Genomic DNA, 19,109 nt, shown 5'->3' with positions numbered 1-19,109 from the left:
TCACAGGTGATACGTTGCACTAGGCCACTCAGGAGTATCCTTGGGTGCCACTGCAATAACTTTGGATCAAGTGATCAAGCAAACTAAGATGAGAGTATCATTTGCGTTGTGAGGGTCCTTCTCCAGGAGTTCGAAAATATCAAGGGTACACCCACGTTTCACCTGGCTGAGGCAGACGTGGTTATCAGAAATGTGGGAATGGACTGGTTGTTTGGCTGGGTGGTTGCCATCCAGGACCCAAGGAGGTTCTGCGGTGTGGTGGACATGCATGCTCCCAGATTTGGAAGGTGATACACAGATTCAATGTGGCATCACTGCCGCATCACAGGATTTCTAATTTTACTTAAAATACAAACCACTTCAAATTTACTCTACTTGTTGCTTAAAAAAAAAAAATCACACCCAGAATATTTTGTGAACAATAATAAATACTTTTTTGCAGAAAGAATAGTCCATTGACCAATCTATATAGTTACTGAACATTAACTTGAAATTGATAACTTTATTTCAGACCATAGAATTATTCAATAAGTAGCAGCAGTTGTTTTGTTGGTGACAACATGTAGGTTTTGGAAATTAAAGAAACTGACTAATTTGAAGATTGGTTCAACCACGCCTGCTCCTAATTTCCATCATCCATCCACTATCTGCCACCACCCAGTAGGTGGCAGTGTTTTGCAGGTTGCAGACAGGTCTATTGCATGCTACAGCAGCAAAACAAACATACTTTTTGGATTGATCTGGTGCAAGAAATGTGTTCTGTGCATTCTGCAAATGTGGCAAAAGCCAGATTTATTTATTTTTATTCATTATTCTTATTCCCGAATGTGACCGCCATTTCTAAGTAGTGTTGCATACTTGTACTTTCCGTGTCAAAATGATCACTTGTAAACCTTTTTAAAGCTCCATGTCGCACATTCTAGACAATATGTGAAAAGTAAAAGAACCCTTTGTTTTGTATTTGCATGTCATCCAATGTGTTTAAAATCCATCATTTATTTTAAAGAATATATCGTTTCATTTCCGGTGTTGTTCTGGCTGACTTGACGCTATTTGACTGCTGTTTTTTTTAATGGCGCTGCTTGCGGATAACAAATTATCCAACTCAAGGATTCAGCTGCGGTTTACTGACTCTAGATGGCGCTATTATAAATGGTACAACACCGAGACCAACTACGGTTTATCAAAATTTTCAGGTCTTCATGTCATTTAGGTCACTGTAAGAGAGATGAATTCCTGAAGAAACTAAGAAATTGACATTTAAAAATTACTTACATATGGGTTTTGGCTAACAGTGTTTGCTGATATAAACTGGCTGGTTATGAATTGGCTTTGATGCAAAGCCAATTTTCTTGGTGTTACACCAAGAAAATTAGCTTTGCATCAAATTGGATTTCAGGTCCTGATTAGGAATAATTTAGCAAATTTATACATATTCGTGATGATGGATGAAAATCCAACTGTTAGCTTTTGCTGCTAGTAATAAAATCTGAGTTTAGCCCTGATGAATCGCCGTTTATAATTCATTTAGGTATACGTTAAACTAAATTTTGGGTCGTTATTAGACTGTTAAGGCCAACTTCAATTAGCAACTAAACATTTAAAGTAGTTAGCCACTATACTGTGCACCGTAATTTAACAATAAGAAACATATTCCACACAGACATTTACTAAAGCACAAACATAGATGGTCACGTGAAAACCACAGAGCTAGTGAACAAACCCTCTATGATGTCACTCACTCATAGGCTGTTTTTTTTTTTTTTGAAAAGTGGGTTTGAAGCTCAAACCAGGCAGCTTTACATGCCGCCATCTTGGCAATGCCCAACTCTGCCCATTTGTGTGTTGGCCGGGAGTAAGACAAAGACGTGGAGCCTGGGAAAGCCTGGCATGATGAATGAAGACTAGGCATGCCTACCCATCTCGAAGTTATCAAGCAATCTCAGGGGCTAACAGGCTAGGTCACCTGAACTCAGATGACTGGTTGATTAATGGCTTTTTTTTCTTTTTCTTTTTTTTTTGCCAGTTAGGCGGTGGTTCTTATAACGAGTGGCTTGGGTGCTGGTATTAAAAGCTATGACTGGCATATTGCCAGTAGAATGATCACTGTAGCTAACATTGCCAAGCTATTGATACTTGTTAATTAGTGCTAACAATGTTGACATGCAAATTAAATAATACTAAAATTTCACTCAAGTACTGGACAAAACTTCTTAGATTGGTCTGTTACTACAAATAACCACACAGCAGTCTAATTATCGCAGATATTTGTAATTAAACAGCAGCTAGCGGCCACTGCTAGCAGGGCTCCTGACCTGGCACACAAGCTGTCATTTAAACTGGCCATGCCACAACTTATTCATAATTTTATATCTTAAAAATTGTTTAAACAGACAAGTTATTAAAAAAAATAATAAAAATCAATCAACCCCTGTATACTTATCAAAAATAAGGAACCTTGCTACCAGCACCCCCCCCCCCCCCCCATTGTTTTCTTTCTTTCATTCAATCCTTTTCTACCATTTATCCACATCCAGGTTGCTATGGCAGCAGATCAAGCAGCTCATCCCACACTTCCCTATCCTCAGCCAAGTCCTGTAGCTCTTCTCAGGGTGTCCCAATGCGTTCCCAAGACAGCTGGGAAATATAATCCCACCAGCATGTCCTGGGTCTTCACTGGGAAGCAGTGTGACAACAGCCCCATGTGACAAACAAGCCCGGTCTCCCCAACACTCACGGTCACTTGACACCTTATTAAAGCAACACATTCATTAAAAATAATCCCAGAAGGACATTAGAAGCATAAATGAATCCCTTTTACGTTACGTTCTTGGATTTAAGTACGGGATTATGGTCATGACGGCCGATGACTGAGCCAAAATGACAGACAGTTGCAGAGTTATACACACTTTTATACATGTCATGTGTGCACACATTCACAACTCGTCTGCCAAAGAACCTCTTGGGTTTGAACATTTCATCTATGAGATAAAACAGAGCTGAAGAAGCCAGCAGGGCTGCCAATAGAGAGAAAGCAAAAGAAGGAGAGAGAGAGAGAACGAGAGGGAGAGAGAGAAGGAAGCGGGAGGGAGAAAGGGTGATGATAAAACTCCACTGTGAGTTCTCCTGTGAGCTCAGTCAGAGAGCAAAGGAGCAACTGAAACCACAGCGGATCACGCAGAGGTGCTCTGATGCCAAACATGCACACTGACTTGGACTAGATGACTCGTAGGACCAGTCACTAGAGCGCGCCTGAGTTGTTTCAGCCAGAAGCAGAAGAGCTGCTGGACATATTGCAAGTTTCCAGACAGCAACAGGTTTAGACTCCAAGGAGCCAAACAGGCTGTGCAGCAAAGATCCAAACTGGACCTAATCCATCTTCTCTTGGGCTTTGTTCCTTCTGCATCCCAGCAGGCACGTGGCGTGTGGACACACACAGGCTGCACCTCTTGATCAAAGCCCAGGTCCTGTACATCTTGTAGCTTTGGCACCTACCACCCAGCCTTTGCTGAAGACGGGATCTGTTCTTTATTGTGAGAAACGGAAGGCGAGGGGGAGAGCAAAGAGAATATCTCCATCCATCTCCATCCTGAGTCGCTCCCATAAGCTGCCCCCTCCTCTATGACTCTTCTTTTGGCCCCTTACCCTTCACCCCCCAACAGAGCAGAAAGCGTGAAAAATCTCACTAATGGGTTTATTTGCTGTCAGATCTGTGCCGATCTGTCATTCCTTTGGACCATTCTGCCTGACACAGTTCATAGTTGAGTAACCCTCCTGGCTTTCTGGCTGGAGGTAAAAGTGTCCCCGCATCGTTTGGCCGGCTCAGAGCTCATCAAGAGAGGAGCAGCAGCAGCCGTCATTCTGACAGTCTCTTGGACAGGAAGACCTTGAAGCAGCATTCCTCTGGTCTCCTTCTCCCTCTTGGGTCTTTGTGTCTGTGCAGCTTGCGCCCTCAGCATCCATCAGCTGGTCACCCTAAACGCCGGAGGTTGTTCCTGCAAGAATTCCAGTACTGAACCAAAGAGCGTGAAGATGTGGTGTGGGGCTGGGCCTCTGGCTGTAGTGGCCGCAGTGTTCTGGACTCAGTGTGTCCTTCTGGAAGGGGTGGACGCCAAGAAGGAGAGGAAGAGGCCGAAAGACGTCACCCCACAACACACAGAGACATACAACGCGTCTCTATCGAACAGCGAAGAGGTTGATGGGAGCATTAAGGTAATAATTACAAATCTGTATAAAAACAACTCAATTCAGATTTCTTAGACGTTTATTTAAAAAAAGATCGTAGAGCGGTGGTCACCAGTCCTGTTAGTGGAGATCACTGAACAAAGTCTAGCACTCGTTATCTACTGCTGAATATAATTGGTTGAGCTAACTGGCTGTGAGGAGAAAAGGAAACAAGGAACATGTGCAATACAGGTGATCTCCAGTTGCAGGGCTGGTGATCAGTGCCATAGAACGTTGTATCTTGTTGTTTCAGAGTATCTCAGTCATCTCTCAAAAAATTTCACTGAAATTTTGCACAGTGCTGCTCTGTACACTGGGACATTACATATGACATTCTTAATGCGTTCACTCCAGAACCTTCACAGTTATTTACATTAACACAAGAGCAATGCAAAGCATGACATATGCACACAATCGTATGTTAAGTTTGTGTATGGTTCTATAGTAGAGGTGATAATGAAGTCTGGAGATAATGTCCAGAACAAAATACTGGTGCTTTAAAATATGGTTAATTGTCTATTTGATAGCCAGCTTACAACTGGTATGTAGTGTATTGTCCCCCCCCGTTCAAAAGTAACCTCCTTCTAGCTTCCCCCATTACACTAACAAGAAATGGTTCTGATCAGACAAAGCGTTCTTTTACTCACTGCACGGAAACTAAAATCAAGTTGGTGTCTGTAGCGGCCATATCGGATATTGGACAATGGCCATTTTCAAAAGTAACCATCCTCTAAGCCTCCCCCAAAATACTGCCAAGAAATGGTTTCAGTTGGACGTGTTCTTTAGTTATTGCACAGAACTGGAAAGTTTCCAGATGGAGCCCGCTCAGACGGATGGGATGAAAACATAATGCCCTCAAAAAACACTTTTCTCTTATTGGACATATAGTTTTTTGTTTTTTGTTCTTAAAATTTCCAAAACATCAGCCAGCGGACACTAAAATTTTATCATGATCCTTCAAAAATCTTGCAGCGGTGGTCTTGGTGGTCACCAGACGGAGGCATTGGACATGAAAGAAACTGACAAACAAGCTCATTTCAAGATAAATATAAGTTCACAACAGCATATGTTGAGAGGAGAGGTGCCCAAATTCTTTCCTTTAAAGGGCCATAAATCAAACTGGATGGAGAGCCAGGGGCTCACACACACACACACACACACACACACACACACACACACACACACACACACACACACACACACACACACACACACACACACACATATTGCAAAGTTGACAGAAAATTTTAATAAAATATAATGCACTGCAAGAAAACGTTGCATGGGGGTAATGTGCACATCGCTTAAATTGAAGAGCATTTTATCTTGAAAAACAAGATGATGACACACGTCATGAAATATGCAAATGCAAAGTCATATATGCATATTTTCCCAAATTTTCATAAAACTGTAATTGCTATGTGTAATTTATTCTGACTTAAGTGAAATATGTTACTAAGCCTGAAAAAATTAAGATAATTTACATGGATATTTCTGAGTAGAATAGAAGGATAGAAAAAAAGAAGGTGGAATAACTTAAATAATCTGAACAAATCAGATGTACTAAACTACTTAACTAAATGCTTTAGTAAACCTGTGTTACTCTTACTATAAATGTTTCACATCATTTACTCAGTAATGGCTGAATTGGAATTCCGCAAAATGATCCACGTAAAATTGTTGCCTTAATTTTTGCTCAAATTGAGCCAGTGCTTTTTTTTTTTTACAGTGTACTTTTAATTGTTTGGCGCACGAGGTTAGTGCATTCGCTTCCAAAACAAGGTTTTTGGTTCAAGTCCACCCGTGCTCCATTCATGTACAAGTGGAGTTGCATGAGGAGGGCATCTGCTGTAAAACTTGTGCCAAAATCAACATGCAGATCCAGATCAGCCTCACCGTGGCAGCACTGAGCAAAAGAGAGAAGCCAAAAGAAAGAGGTGCAATTTTTATAACATCACTATTCCAAATCTAACATAACCTATAAAAACAATGAATTCATTACTGTTACTCTACAAGTAATTTATTGATTTGCAGAGAATTTGTCAATTGCACAAAACAAAGGGAATGTGAACCAAATGTGGTCCACGAGCCTCACATTGGACAGTCCTGGATGAGAGAGACAGAAAAAGAAGCACTGTGCTTTGTCTACACAGTCCTTCTTTCTGTTGGTTTGTGAGGCGATATGATCATATTATTTGAGTATGTCTGTCTCTGAGTGACAAACACACTTATTAAACCAGCATCCATGAACCATCCAGCAGAGGGCAGACACGTCTATGGGCTATAAAGCAGGCAAAACAAAGTTGTTTTTTTAATTGATCTGGTGCATCAAAGTTAACTTGATATGAAAAGTTTGTTGTTATTATGTGCCTTTTCATTTGGTAAGTTGGAAGATCAAGTCTGGGAGCATTTGGGTGTTGCAGTGTGTCACCACACCCACCACACCATGGAACTGCATTGGGTCCCGGATGGCAATCATCCAGGCCTCCAATCAGAAGATAATACCTTTTGTTGTTTTTCAATTCTCATGTTAAGAAACTGGAGGGGTGGACTCATTCATTTATATATTCACTCTACATTTTAGAGGGGCATGCTGGATACAAACAAAAGGTGGACAGATCTCCAAATTTCACATTTCTCACAGCTTCACTGTAGTCTGAGCTGATGCATGCTGCTGGTTTCTCCTAGTTGATTATATTTACAGTGCTTCTAGAAAGTATTCACAGCACATCACTTTTTCCACATTATTATTTTACAGCCTTATTCCAAAATGGAGTAAATTCACCCCCCCCCCCAACCCCATAATGAGAACATGAAAAAAAGATTTTTGAAATTTTTCCAAAGTCATTAAAAATATGAAAAATGTACATAAGTATTCACACCCTTTGGTAGCAACAGCCTCAAATCTTCTTGAAAATGATGCCACAAGCTTGGTGCACCTATCTTTGGGCAGTTTGGTCCGTTCCTCTTTGCAGCACCTCTCAAGCTCCATCAGGTTGGATGTGGAGCGTCGGTGCACTGACATTTTCAGATCTCTCCAGAGATGTTCAGTCTGATTCAGGTCTGGGCTCTGGCTGGGCCGCTTAAGGACATTCACAGAGTTTTCCTGAAGCCACTCCTTTGATATCTTGACTGTGTGTTTAGGGTCATTGTCCCACTGAAAGGTGAACTGTCGCCCCAGTCTGAGGTCAAGAGCGCTCTGGAGCAGGTTTTCATCCAGGATGTCTCTGTACATTGCTGTGTTCATCTTTCCCTCAATCCTGACTAGTCTCCCAGTTCCTGCTGCTGAAAAACATCCCCACAACATGATGCTGCCACCACCATGCTTCACTATAGGGATGGTGCCTGGTTTCCTCCAAACATGACACCAAAGAGTTCAATCTTTGTCTCATCAGACCAGAGAGTTTTGTTTCTCCTGGTCTGAGAGTGCTTCAGGTGCCTTTTGTCAAATTCCAGGTGGGCTGCCATGTGCCTTTTACTAAGGAGTGGCTTCCATCTGGCCACTCTACCATACAGGCCTGATTGGTGCAGAGATGGTTGTCCTTCTTAAAGGTTCTCCTCTCTCCACAGAGGAATGCTGGAGCTCTGACAGAGTGACCATTGGGTTCTTGGTCACCTCCCTGACTAAGGCCCTTCTCCCCAGATCGCTCAGTTTAGACGGTCGTCCAGCCCTGGGAAGAGTCCTGGTGGATCCAAACTTCTTCCATTTACGGATAGTAGACGGCTTTTTTGCATTTGCGCAATATCTCTAAAATTAGAAAGGTCTTGTCTCAGAGTGATGCTGAAAAACTAATTCATGCATTTATTTCCTCTAGGCTGGACTATTGTAATTCATTATTATCAGGTTGTCCTAAAAGTTCCCTGAAAAGCCTTCAGTTAATTCAAAATGCTGCAGCTAGAGTACTGACGGGGACTAGAAGGAGAGAGCATATCTCACCCATATTGGCCTCTCTTCATTGGCTTCCTGTTAATTCTAGAATAGAATTTAAAATTCTTCTTCTTACTTATAAGGTTTTGAATAATCAGGTCCCATCTTATCTTAGGGACCTCGTAGTACCATATCACCCCAATAGAGCGCTTCGCTCTCAGACTGCAGGCTTACTTGTAGTTCCTAGGGTTGTAAGAGTAGAATGGGAGGCAGAGCCTTCAGCTTTCAGGCTCCTCTCCTGTGGAACCAGCTCCCAATTCAGATCAGGGAGACAGACACCCTCTCTACTTTTAAGATTAGGCTTAAAACTTTCCTTTTTGCTAAAGCTTATAGTTAGGGCTGGATCAGGTGACCCTGAACCATCCCTTAGTTATGCTGCTATAGACTTAGACTGCTGGGGGGTTCCCATGATGCACTGAGTGTTTCTTTCTCTTTTTGCTCTGTATGCACCACTCTGCATTTAATCATTAGTGATCGATCTCTGCTCCCCTCCACAGCATATCTTTTTCCTGGTTCTCTTCCTCAGCCCCAACCAGTCCCAGCAGAATCAAATCAAATCAATTTTTTTTATATAGCGCCAAATCACAACAAACAGTTGCCCCAAGGCGTTTTATATTATAAGGCAAAGCCATACAATAATTACAGAAAAACCCCAACGGTCAAAACGACCCCCTGTGAGCAAGCACTTGGCAACAGAGGGAAGGAAAAACTCCCTTTTAACAGGAAGAAACCTCCAGCAGAACGAGGCTCAGGGAGGGGCAGTCTTCTGCTGGGACTGGTTGGGGTTGATATTATCTCAGCAAAGGAGAAGTGCTCACTATCACAGATTTGGTTTGTGAACAATATTTGAGGGAAATGGTGATATTGTGTATGTGGAAAAAGTTTTAGATCTTTGAGTTCATCTCATACAAAATGGGAGCAAAACCAAAAGTGTTGCGTTTATATTTTTGTTGAGTGTATTTGCACAAAAACAATAAAGTTTATCAGATTGAACATTAAATATCTTGTCTTTGTGGTGTATTCAGTTGAATATAGGTTGAAGAGGATTTGCAAATCATTGTATTATGTGTTTATTTACATTGTACACAACGTCCCAACTTCATTGGAATTGGGGTTGTATGTAGACAGGTGGGCATCTTTCCAAATCATGTCCAATCAACTGAATTTACCCCAAATGGACTCCAAATAAGCCATAGAAATATGTCAAAGATAATCAGTGGAAACAGGATGCGCCTGAGCTTAATTTTGAGCTACGTATGTACAAGTGATTTTTTTTTTTTAATAAATTTCTAAAAATCTAAAAAAAAAAAAAATCTTTTTCAAATTGTCATTATGGGGTATTGTATGCAGAATTTTGAGGAAAAAAAGAATTTCATCCATTTCGGAATAAGGCTGTAACATAACAAAATGTGGAAAGTGAAGCGCTGTGAATACTTTCCAGGTGCACAGTATATAGACTCAGTACCGACCCTACAGTAGAGTGGCATCTGTGACCCTTAACTGGGGTAAGCAAGTATAGAAAATGAATGGATGGATAGTCTCAGTGTTGTAGAACAGGTAGCTCAGTGGAAGAAGTGTTGGGTACCCAGTATGTAGACCTGGGTTCAATTCCTGTTACACTTCATATGCATTGTCCCAGTTAACTTCATTGTAAATGGGTTTTGAGGGATTCATTGACTCCCTTCAGTGTCCGGGAGCTCAGACACCAATCGGCCTCAGGGCCTGAACAGGCCTTTGGGGGAGTGTTCCTATACGGGACCAGTCCCAAATTTGACAACAACCCATTCTCAATCCCATACAAGGCTATTACGCCATCGTGACTTTGAAATAACACGTCACGTGAGATTTTGTCTTTTTGTGTTATTATTACACTGAAAAGAATACTACTTTGGATCAACTTAAAAAAATTTAGTTTCTCACAATGTATATTTAGGATTTTGTAAAGTGATTCCAGCAGATTTAAACTGGAAACCACAATTTTCCATTAGACCAATGTAAATAAGTACTTTATATGAAGTGCACTGTGTTTCACTTTTTTCAGTGTACAACAATGTCATGATGACATAAAAGCCTTGTTTGGAATTGAGAATGGGTGGTGGTCCAATTTAGGTACACTTTACCTACTTCTTCTACTATTGACAATCTACTTCTTAAGTAAATTACAGCATATAAATTCAAAGAACATGAGGAAAGACAGGCTGTAGGCAAGATTAGAACAACATCTTGTCAGCAAAGCAAATGAAATCACACGGAAGCAGTGATGGGACACGTACACCCTACGATAGATCAAACCTCAGACAGTGGTATAGACTAAATGTGTGATACTCCCAGTTATGTCAGGCAATGTCAGTAATGTGGAGATCTAAAGGCTGATTAATGCAACAACAAGTCCAAAATGTGGGTGGCTATCATAAGTTTCCAGTGGGGCGGCCACAGCTCAGCTTACCAAATGGTTTATCTCTGGTTACTGCTGTTTGTATATCAAAGTGTTCTTGAGCTAAACAGTGAACCACAGATTTCTCCAGACTTCTAGATTACCACACTGGGTAGAATCTCTCCTGACAAGTGTTCACCAAAGAAAGAAAATTGCTGCTGTGAAATAGTCTGTTCAAAGAAGAATATAGTAACAACAGAAATGAGAAAGTTCTATTAGGCAGATATGACATCAAGTTAAAAATAGACAAGAAGTCAAACATGAGCTTGTTTTCATGAGAAACTCTTCCCTGGCAGAGCTGTAGTACAGCGGTGTAATTCCATTTTCAGCAACAGCACTTGGCTCTCGACATTGTTATTTATCGGTTTATTGCTGGCGTTGCATATTTGCTCGGGGTTCTAACAGGGTATTTGTTTTGCTTTCAGCCCACCCATTATGTTGGCGTTCTGGCATAACTCTCGCTGCCCTATATACCAGCCTCCACTTCAACCCCTACCAGCCGGTGTCAGGAATCCAAACAGTATCTTTCACTGACTTCTTTTTTTTCTTTGCCTACATGCAAGCAATGAGGCCTTTTTTGTATCTTTAAGAACACATGGTGCGGCCTGGCGATGTTTATTTGACTTGCTTTGCCCTGTAAAAGCAGAGGCTATAAGGATGACCTTGTGTCAACCCTCAAGCCTGCTGAGATTGCACCTCATTGGGATTTCGCTCCTCTGTCTGCTCCCACAGGGAGCGCGGTGTCTCTCTCTAGTCTTCACAGATCCTTTTCCCCCTGAGGTTCCTCGCAGGCCTGCTGCCATGATGTAATTCCTGGGAAAGTTAGGTGGGGAGATATTTAAAGACCTATGGCTATGTTGTTCCCAGCTCATTGATTCTGTCATTCACAGGCCTAGTCCGACTCCGCTGTGTCTGAGACATCCGATAGGGGCGGTGCGATCCTGAAAACTGGGGCAGCATGCCGTGTAAGTCCCTCACAAAGCCCCATAGAAAGGGTCCTGAAAGAGTAGACTTCAGTGAGGATTATCCCCCTGCGCCTCTCTCGCTAGCATTCTTTTCATCTCATCTCTCACAATCAGAGGGTAATGACATAATCACTCTTAAGTCCCAGTGTTGTGCCAGATCGTGCCTTTGCCAAACATTGTCACCTCTGATGAGAACCTGAGCCTTAAGCTCAAAATCAGGAGAAGTGGTTGTACTTAAAGGGCGGAAATACGCCACATTTGGTTGGGTGCCACACAGCTACTTTTGTTTACCTGTTATGTCCCAGAGAGAACACGGTGCGTGTACTGGGGCTGTCTGCGAAAGAAATTTATATTCTGAACAAAGCCAAACATTTACACTCCACTTAAAGCTATGATCTGTAGGTGGCAGCGGTGTTTATTAGCAGTAATGGAATCTAGCATTTATAACCATCTGTTCATTAGTGTGTAATTACCTGTTACAATGCATTATCAGCTTAGAATGAGCCCTTCCTAGTTGCATGGGAGCGCCCCCCCGCATGGAGACTTTACTTTTAGCATTCTGCAGTACTCAATAATACTCAGTATGCATTTACTAGTAGTTAACTGGTACTTGGATGATCCAATACTTTCATAGGTCACAAGCGGACTACACTGCACTATCGCATGATGCAGCTGGAGCCTGATAAATTCAAACAAGATGGCAGACATATATGAAAATGTTAGTGGTGGTTGCAGGTCTGGGAAATTGTACAAATATACATCAATCAATCAATCAATCAATTTTTTTTTTATATAGTGCCAAATCACAACAAACAGTTGCCCCAAGGCGCTTTATATTGTAAGGCAAGGCCATACAATAATTATGTAAACCCCAACGGTCAAAACGACCCCCTGGAGCAAGCACTTGGCTACAGTGGGAAGGAAAAACTCCCTTTTAACAGGAAGAAACCTCCAGCAGAACCAGGCTCAGGAGGGGCAGTCTTCTGCTGGGACTGGTTGGGGCTGAGGGAGAGACCAGGAAAAAGACATGCTGTGGAGGGGAGCCAGAGATCGATCACTAATGATTAAATGCAGAGTGGTGCATACAGAGCAAAAAGAGAAGAAACAGTGCATCATGGGAACCCCCCAGCAGTCTAACGTTCTATACAGCATAACTAAGGGATGGTTCAGGGTCACCTGATCCAGCCCGAACTATAAGCTTTAGCAAAAAGGAAAGTTTTAAGCCTAATCTTAAAAGTAGAGAGGGTGTCTGTCTCCCTGATCTGAATTGGGAGCTGGTTCCACAGGAGAGGAGCCTGAAAGCTGAAGGCTCTGCCTCCCATTCTACTCTTACAAACCCTAGGAACTACAAGTAAGCCTGCAGTCTGAGAGCGAAGTGCTCTATTGGGGTGATATGGTACTATGAGGTCCCTAAGATAAGATGGGACCTGATTATTCAAAACCTTATAAGTAAGAAGAAGAATTTAAATTCTATTCTAGAATTAACAGGAAGCCAATGAAGAGAGGCAATATGGGTGAGATATGCTCTCTCCTTCTAGTCCCTGTCAGTACGCTAGCTGCAGCATTTTGAATTAACTGAAGGCTTTTTAGGGAACTTTAGGACAACCTGATAATAATAGAATTACAATAGTCCAGCCTAGAGGAAATAAATGCATGAATTAGTTTTTCAGCATCACTCTGAGACAAGACCTTTTCTAATTTTAGAGATATTGCGTAAATACAAAAAAGCAGCCTACATATTTGTTTAAATATGCGCTTTGAATGACATATCCTGATCTAAAATGACTCCAAGATTTCTCACAGTATTACTAGAGGTCAGGGTAATGCCATCCAGAGTAAGGATCTGGTTAGACACCATGTTTCTAAGATTTGTGGGGCCAAGTACAATAACTTCAGTTTTATCTGAGTTTAAAAGCAGGAAATTAGAGTCATCCATGTCTTTATGTCTGTAAGACAATCCTGCAGTTTAGCTAATTGGTGGTGTGTCCTCTGGCTTCATGGATAGATAAAGCTGGGTATCATCTGCGTAACAATGAAAATTAAGCAATACCGTCTAATAATACTGCCTAAGGGAAGCATGTATAAAGTGAATAAAATTGGTCCTAGCACAGAACCTTGTGGAACTCCATAATTAACTTTAGTCTGTGGAAGAAGATTCCCCATTTACATGAACAAATTGTAATCTATTAAGACAAATATGATTCAAACCACCGCAGCGCAGTGCCTTTAATACCTATGGCATGCTCTAATCTCTGTAATAAAAAGTTTATGGTCAACAGTATCAAAAGCAGCACCTGAGGTCTAACAGAACAAGCACAGAGATGAGTCCACTGTCGGAGGCCATAGAAGATCATTTGTACCTTCACTAATGCTGTTTCTGTACTATGATGAATTCTAAAACCTGACTGAAACTCTTCAAATAGACCATTCCTCTGCAGATGATCAGTTAGCTGTTTTAACAACTACCCTTTCAAGAATTTTTGAGAGAAAAGGAAGGTTGGAGATTGGCCTATAATTAGGTAAGATAGCTGGGTCAAGTGATGGCTTTTTAAGTAATGTGTTTAATTACTGCCACCTTAAAAGCCTGTGTACATAGCCAACTAACAAAGATAGATTGATCATATTTAAGATCGAAGCATTAATTAATGATAGGGCTTCCTTGAGCAGCCTGGTAGGAATGGGGTCTAATAGACATGTTGATGGTTTGGATGAAGTAACTAATGAAAATAACTCAGACAGGACAATCGGAGAGAAAGAGTCTAACCAAATACCAGCATTACTGAAAGCAGCCAAAGATAATGATACGTCTTTGGGATGGTTATGAGTAATTTTTTCTCTAATAGTTAAAATTTGTTAGCAAAGAAAGTCATGAAGTCATTACTAGTTAAAGTTAAAGGAATACTCAGCTCAATAGAGCTCTGACTCTGTCAGCCTTGCTACAGTGCTGAAAAGAACCTGGGGTTGTTCTTATTTTCTTCAATAGTGATGAGTAGAAAGATGTCCTAGCTTACGGAGGGCTTTTTATAGAGCACAGACTCTTTTTCCAGGCTAAGTGAAGATCTTCTAAATTAGTGAGACGCCATTTCCTCTCCAACTTACGGGTTATCTGCTTTAAGCTACGAGTTTGTGAGTTATACCACGGAGTCAGACCTTCTGATTTAAAGCTCTCTTTTCAGAGGAGCTACAGCATCCAAGTTGTCTTCAATGAGGATGTAAAACTACTGACGAGATACTCTATCTCACTTACAGAGTTTAGGTAGCTACTCTGCACTGTGTTGGTATATGGCATTAGAGAACATAAAGAAGGAATCATATCCTTAAACCTAGTTACAGCGCTTTCTGAAAGACTTCTAGTGTAATGAAACTTATTCCCCACTGCTGGTAGTCCATCAGAGTAAATGTAAATGTTATTAAGAAATGATCAGACAGAAGGGAGTTTTCAGGGAATACTGTTAAGTCTTCTATTTCCATACCATAAGTCAGAACAAGATCTAAGATATGATTAAAGTGGTGGGTGGACTCATTTACTTTTTGAGCAAAGCCAGTAGAGTCTAATAATAGATTAAATGCAGTGTTGAGGCTGTCATTCTCAGCATCTGTGTGGATGTTAAAATCGCCCACTATAATTATCTTATCTGAGCTAAGCACTAAGTCAGACAAAAGGTCTGAAAATTCACAGAGAAACTCACAGTAACGACCAGATGGACAATAGATAATAACAAATAAAACTGGTTTTTGGGACTTCCAATTTGGATGGACAAGACTAAGAGTCAAGCTTTCAAATGAATTAAAGCTCTGTCTGGGTTTTTGATTAATTAATAAGCTGGAATGGAAGATTGCTGCTAATCCTCCGCCTCGGCCCGTGCTACGAGCATTCTGACAGTTAGTGTGACTCAGGGGTGTTGACTCATTTAAACTAACATATTCATCCTGCTGTAACCAGGTTTCTGTAAGGCAGAATAAATCAATATGTTGATCAATTATTATATCATTTACCAACAGGGACTTAGAAGAGAGAGACCTAATGTTTAATAGACCACATTTAACTGTTTTAGTCTGTGGTGCAGTTGAAGGTGCTATATTATTTTTTCTTTTTGAATTTTTATGCTTAAAAAGATTTTTGCTGGTTATTGGTGGTCTGGGAGCAGGCACCGTCTCTACGGGGATGGGGTAATGAGGGGATGGCAGGGGGAGAGAAGCTGCAGAGAGGTGTGTAAGACTACAACTCTGCTTCCGGGTCCCAACCCTGGATAGTCACGGTTTGGAGGATTTAAGAAAATTGGCCAGATTTCTAGAAATGAGAGCTGCTCCATCCAAAGTGGGATGGATGCCGTCTCTCCTAACAAGACCAGGTTTTCCCCAGAAGCTTTGCCAATTATCTATGAAGCCCACCTCATTTTTTGGACACCACTCAGACAGCCAGCAATTCAAGGAGAACATGCGGCTAAACATGTCACTCCCGGTCTGATTGGGGAGGGGCCCAGAGAAAACTACAGAGTCCGACATTGTTTTTGCAAAGTTACACACTGATTCAATGTTAATTTTAGTGACCTCCGATTGGCGTAACCGGGTGTCATTACTGCCGACGTGAATTACAATCTTACCAAATTTACGCTTAGCCTTAGCCAGCAGTTTCAAATTTCCTTCAATGTCGCCTGCTCTGGCCCCCGGAAGACAATTGACTATGGTTGCTGGTGTCGCTAACTTCACATTTCTCAAAACAGAGTCGCCAATAACCAGAGTTTGATCCTCGGCGGGTGTGTCGTCGAGTGGGGAAAAACGGTTAGAAATGTGAACGGGTTGGCGGTGTACACGGGGCTTCTGTTTAGGGCTACGCTTCCTCCTCACAGTCACCCAGTCGGCCTGCTTTCCCGGCTGCTCGGGATCTGCCAGGGGGTAACTAACGGCGGCTAAGCTACCTTGGTCCGCACCGACTACAGGGGCCTGGCTAGCTGTAGAATTTTCCACGGTGTGGAGCCGAGTCTCCAATTCGCCCAGCCTGGCCTCCAAAGCTACGAATAAGCTACACTTATTACAAGTACCGTTACTGCTAAAGGAGGCCGAGGAATAACTAAACATTTCACACCCAGAGCAGAAAAGTGCGGGAGAGACAGGAGAAGCCGCCATGCTAAATCGGCTAAGAGCTAGTAGCTGCGCTAAGCTAGCGGATTCCTAAAAACACGCAAAGTGAATAATGTGTAAATAATTTAGAGGTGATTCAGCAGAAGGAGTGCTTTAGTTAAGGCACGTGAAGATTACACTGTGAAACAAATCGTTATCTAGTTAACTAGATCAATCTAACTGCGCAGATTAAACAGCTAACAGATACAGAAAAACACCGCTGTGCTCCGGAACAGGAAGTGATACAATACCGCAGTGAGAGCCAACCACCAGTAGAGGCAAGCAAGAGCCATCAGGAGTCATTTTAAAAAGTCTGCCATTTGCAAAATTTTTTTTTTTTTTTGCAGCATACACAGCCTGGTCTCATGTTTTTCGTGACACTTTTTTTTTATTTTGTTATTTCTAATCTTCCCCTTCTTCTAACTCTAACCATAGCGTGTGTACCCTCCTCAAATGTTAACCATGACCCGCCCAGAACCCCCCTTTCACTCTATATTTTGTGCCCCTGTCATAAAATGAATTTGTGCCCCCGTTACGAAAAACGCCCCATTTTCATACCTCGTCACGAACCCATAGATTACTGTACTTTCATAACCCAGTCCCACGAACTGCCGTGAGACTGGGTTGATCTGCGTACGTGACATCTGGACATGTCCCAGTCAGAAGGACAGGTGCTTATGTCCCTACTACTCAATATTCACTTACGTCTAGTAGGTACTACAGTAATAGTTGAGTAGTATGTACTACCTGTGGAGCCAGCTGGCAAGCAATGATCCACAAAGAAAAAAAAAAGAAAGAGAGAGAGAAAGATCCTGACTGGCAGAAGCATCTCGCAGTAACCATGTGCAGCATTTGTCAGAACCAGTGAGCATCAAGACCGGGCCTGTTCAGTCATCTCCACATCCACCACCCTGTCCGGGAATCGATCAAGAGACACTATCTTCCTCATCACCAAAGCATTAGCCATGATGGCGACTGGTATGCATGAAACAACATTAAGTACTCACCAAGTATTTGGACTGTCTGGAGGTTTGCTAGTGCAGACTAACAATTTTAAGAACCTGCATTTTCGTGAAATGGAGGATCATACATATAGCTCATCACAAACAAGAACGAAACAAGCACATATCCTTGTCGCTAAAGAACCAAAGTAGTCAAGAGAAACAAAATAGTCACTGGTGAGTAGACATAATGCAATCTGCAACCTCAACACTAGATGACACCAAATCCTACACACCGTAGCTTTACGTATACCTCCCTACTTCTTACGACGGTGTTCGCCATCGATCTGACCAATCCTGTGTGTGGGCCGTTGGCACGGTGCCGTCACATTCCTCCTGAGATTTTCCGTTAGGATTTTCCGTCGAGGTGTGGCGTTGTGCCGGGAGAGGAATTCTTTTAATGAGATGATAGCTGAAGTGCATTTCAAACATTTGTGAACTGTGAATCTCTGTGAGTCACTGCAGTTGTACTTTGTCCAATTTATGCTTTTAGAGCAATATGTCAAGGGTAAATATATGCACACCTTATGACTCTCCACTCTACGGATGAGAGGAATCTGTCAGTGCTGAGAGCAGCGAGGGATCCGCCGTGGCTGTAAGTGAGGGAGTCACGTCAAACATCACGCCTGGCGTGTTGAGTAATGGCTGGGTTTTAGCCCCAGGCGAGGGCTTTTGTTTCCTCTCTCTCATCCCCAGTGATGATTAATGTGGCAGTGAGTGGGACCTTTTGGATCACCTGAGTCCCACAGGGAGCCAAGCCACTGTGAGAGCGCTCATCTCTGGCAAACTACCGACGCCATGAACTCTCCTTTAAAAACACGCCAGACGGCCAAAAGGGTTTTTCTAAGTTCAGTCGTGTGAGTGTGTGCAAGAGTAAAGAAATGCAGAATAAACAGTCATTATATATGAAAGCAAAATTAACTTTCTGGACAGCGTAAAATGCCAGACGTTTTGTCTTCGGCTGTTTTATTTGGGCTTTGTTTAATTTCTAATAGCTTAGATGGATGCCAGGTTTATAGAAATGCCTTAATCTTGCCTGATTCGTATCATGTGCTGGTCATATTCCTGTGATTCACTCTGTAGTCCTCAAGCCATAATTTGTGAATTATTACTGCAGTACTACAATACAGTTTCCAGCTGTGGGTTCAAGTAAAAAAGTATAGCATTTAAACACTGAAGTGCCTCACCCCTGCTCATCTGTTTTCTGCTTCTTCAAAGAGATGATTCAACACTGGAGCAGCACTCAGAGAGTGCAAACTCCTGCCAAGGTCCACAGTCCAGGCTTCTAGTGATGTTTGTTATCATGTGGCACAGATCACGTGTTTCATGTGTACCTGCTGCAACCATAGGTGTTTACTCAGTCTGGTGTTTCCTACATCCTGACTGGCCGAAGACACCTGTGACTTCGTTAATTAACAGTGGGTGGAGCAGGGAAA

At 42.0% G+C, this 19,109-nt stretch overlaps 1 protein-coding gene across 1 annotated transcript in view; it reads left to right on the top strand.

Moving 5' to 3' along the window:
- The first annotated feature begins 3,098 nt into the window (after positions 1-3,098).
- Positions 3,099-19,109, top strand: part of c1qtnf12 (C1q and TNF related 12) — a 112,344-nt gene continuing 96,333 nt past the window's right edge. Inside the window, exon 1 of the mRNA XM_034173430.1 lies at positions 3,099-4,212. Coding sequence (XP_034029321.1) covers positions 4,033-4,212 — 180 coding nt within the window. The 5' untranslated portion in view covers positions 3,099-4,032. The remainder of the gene's footprint in view (positions 4,213-19,109) is intronic.

The sequence above is a fragment of the Thalassophryne amazonica genome, chromosome 6 (genome assembly GCF_902500255.1).
Source record: "Thalassophryne amazonica chromosome 6, fThaAma1.1, whole genome shotgun sequence".
In the NCBI taxonomy this organism is placed as follows: domain Eukaryota; kingdom Metazoa; phylum Chordata; class Actinopteri; order Batrachoidiformes; family Batrachoididae; genus Thalassophryne; species Thalassophryne amazonica.
This window is presented reverse-complemented; position numbering and strand designations above follow the sequence as displayed.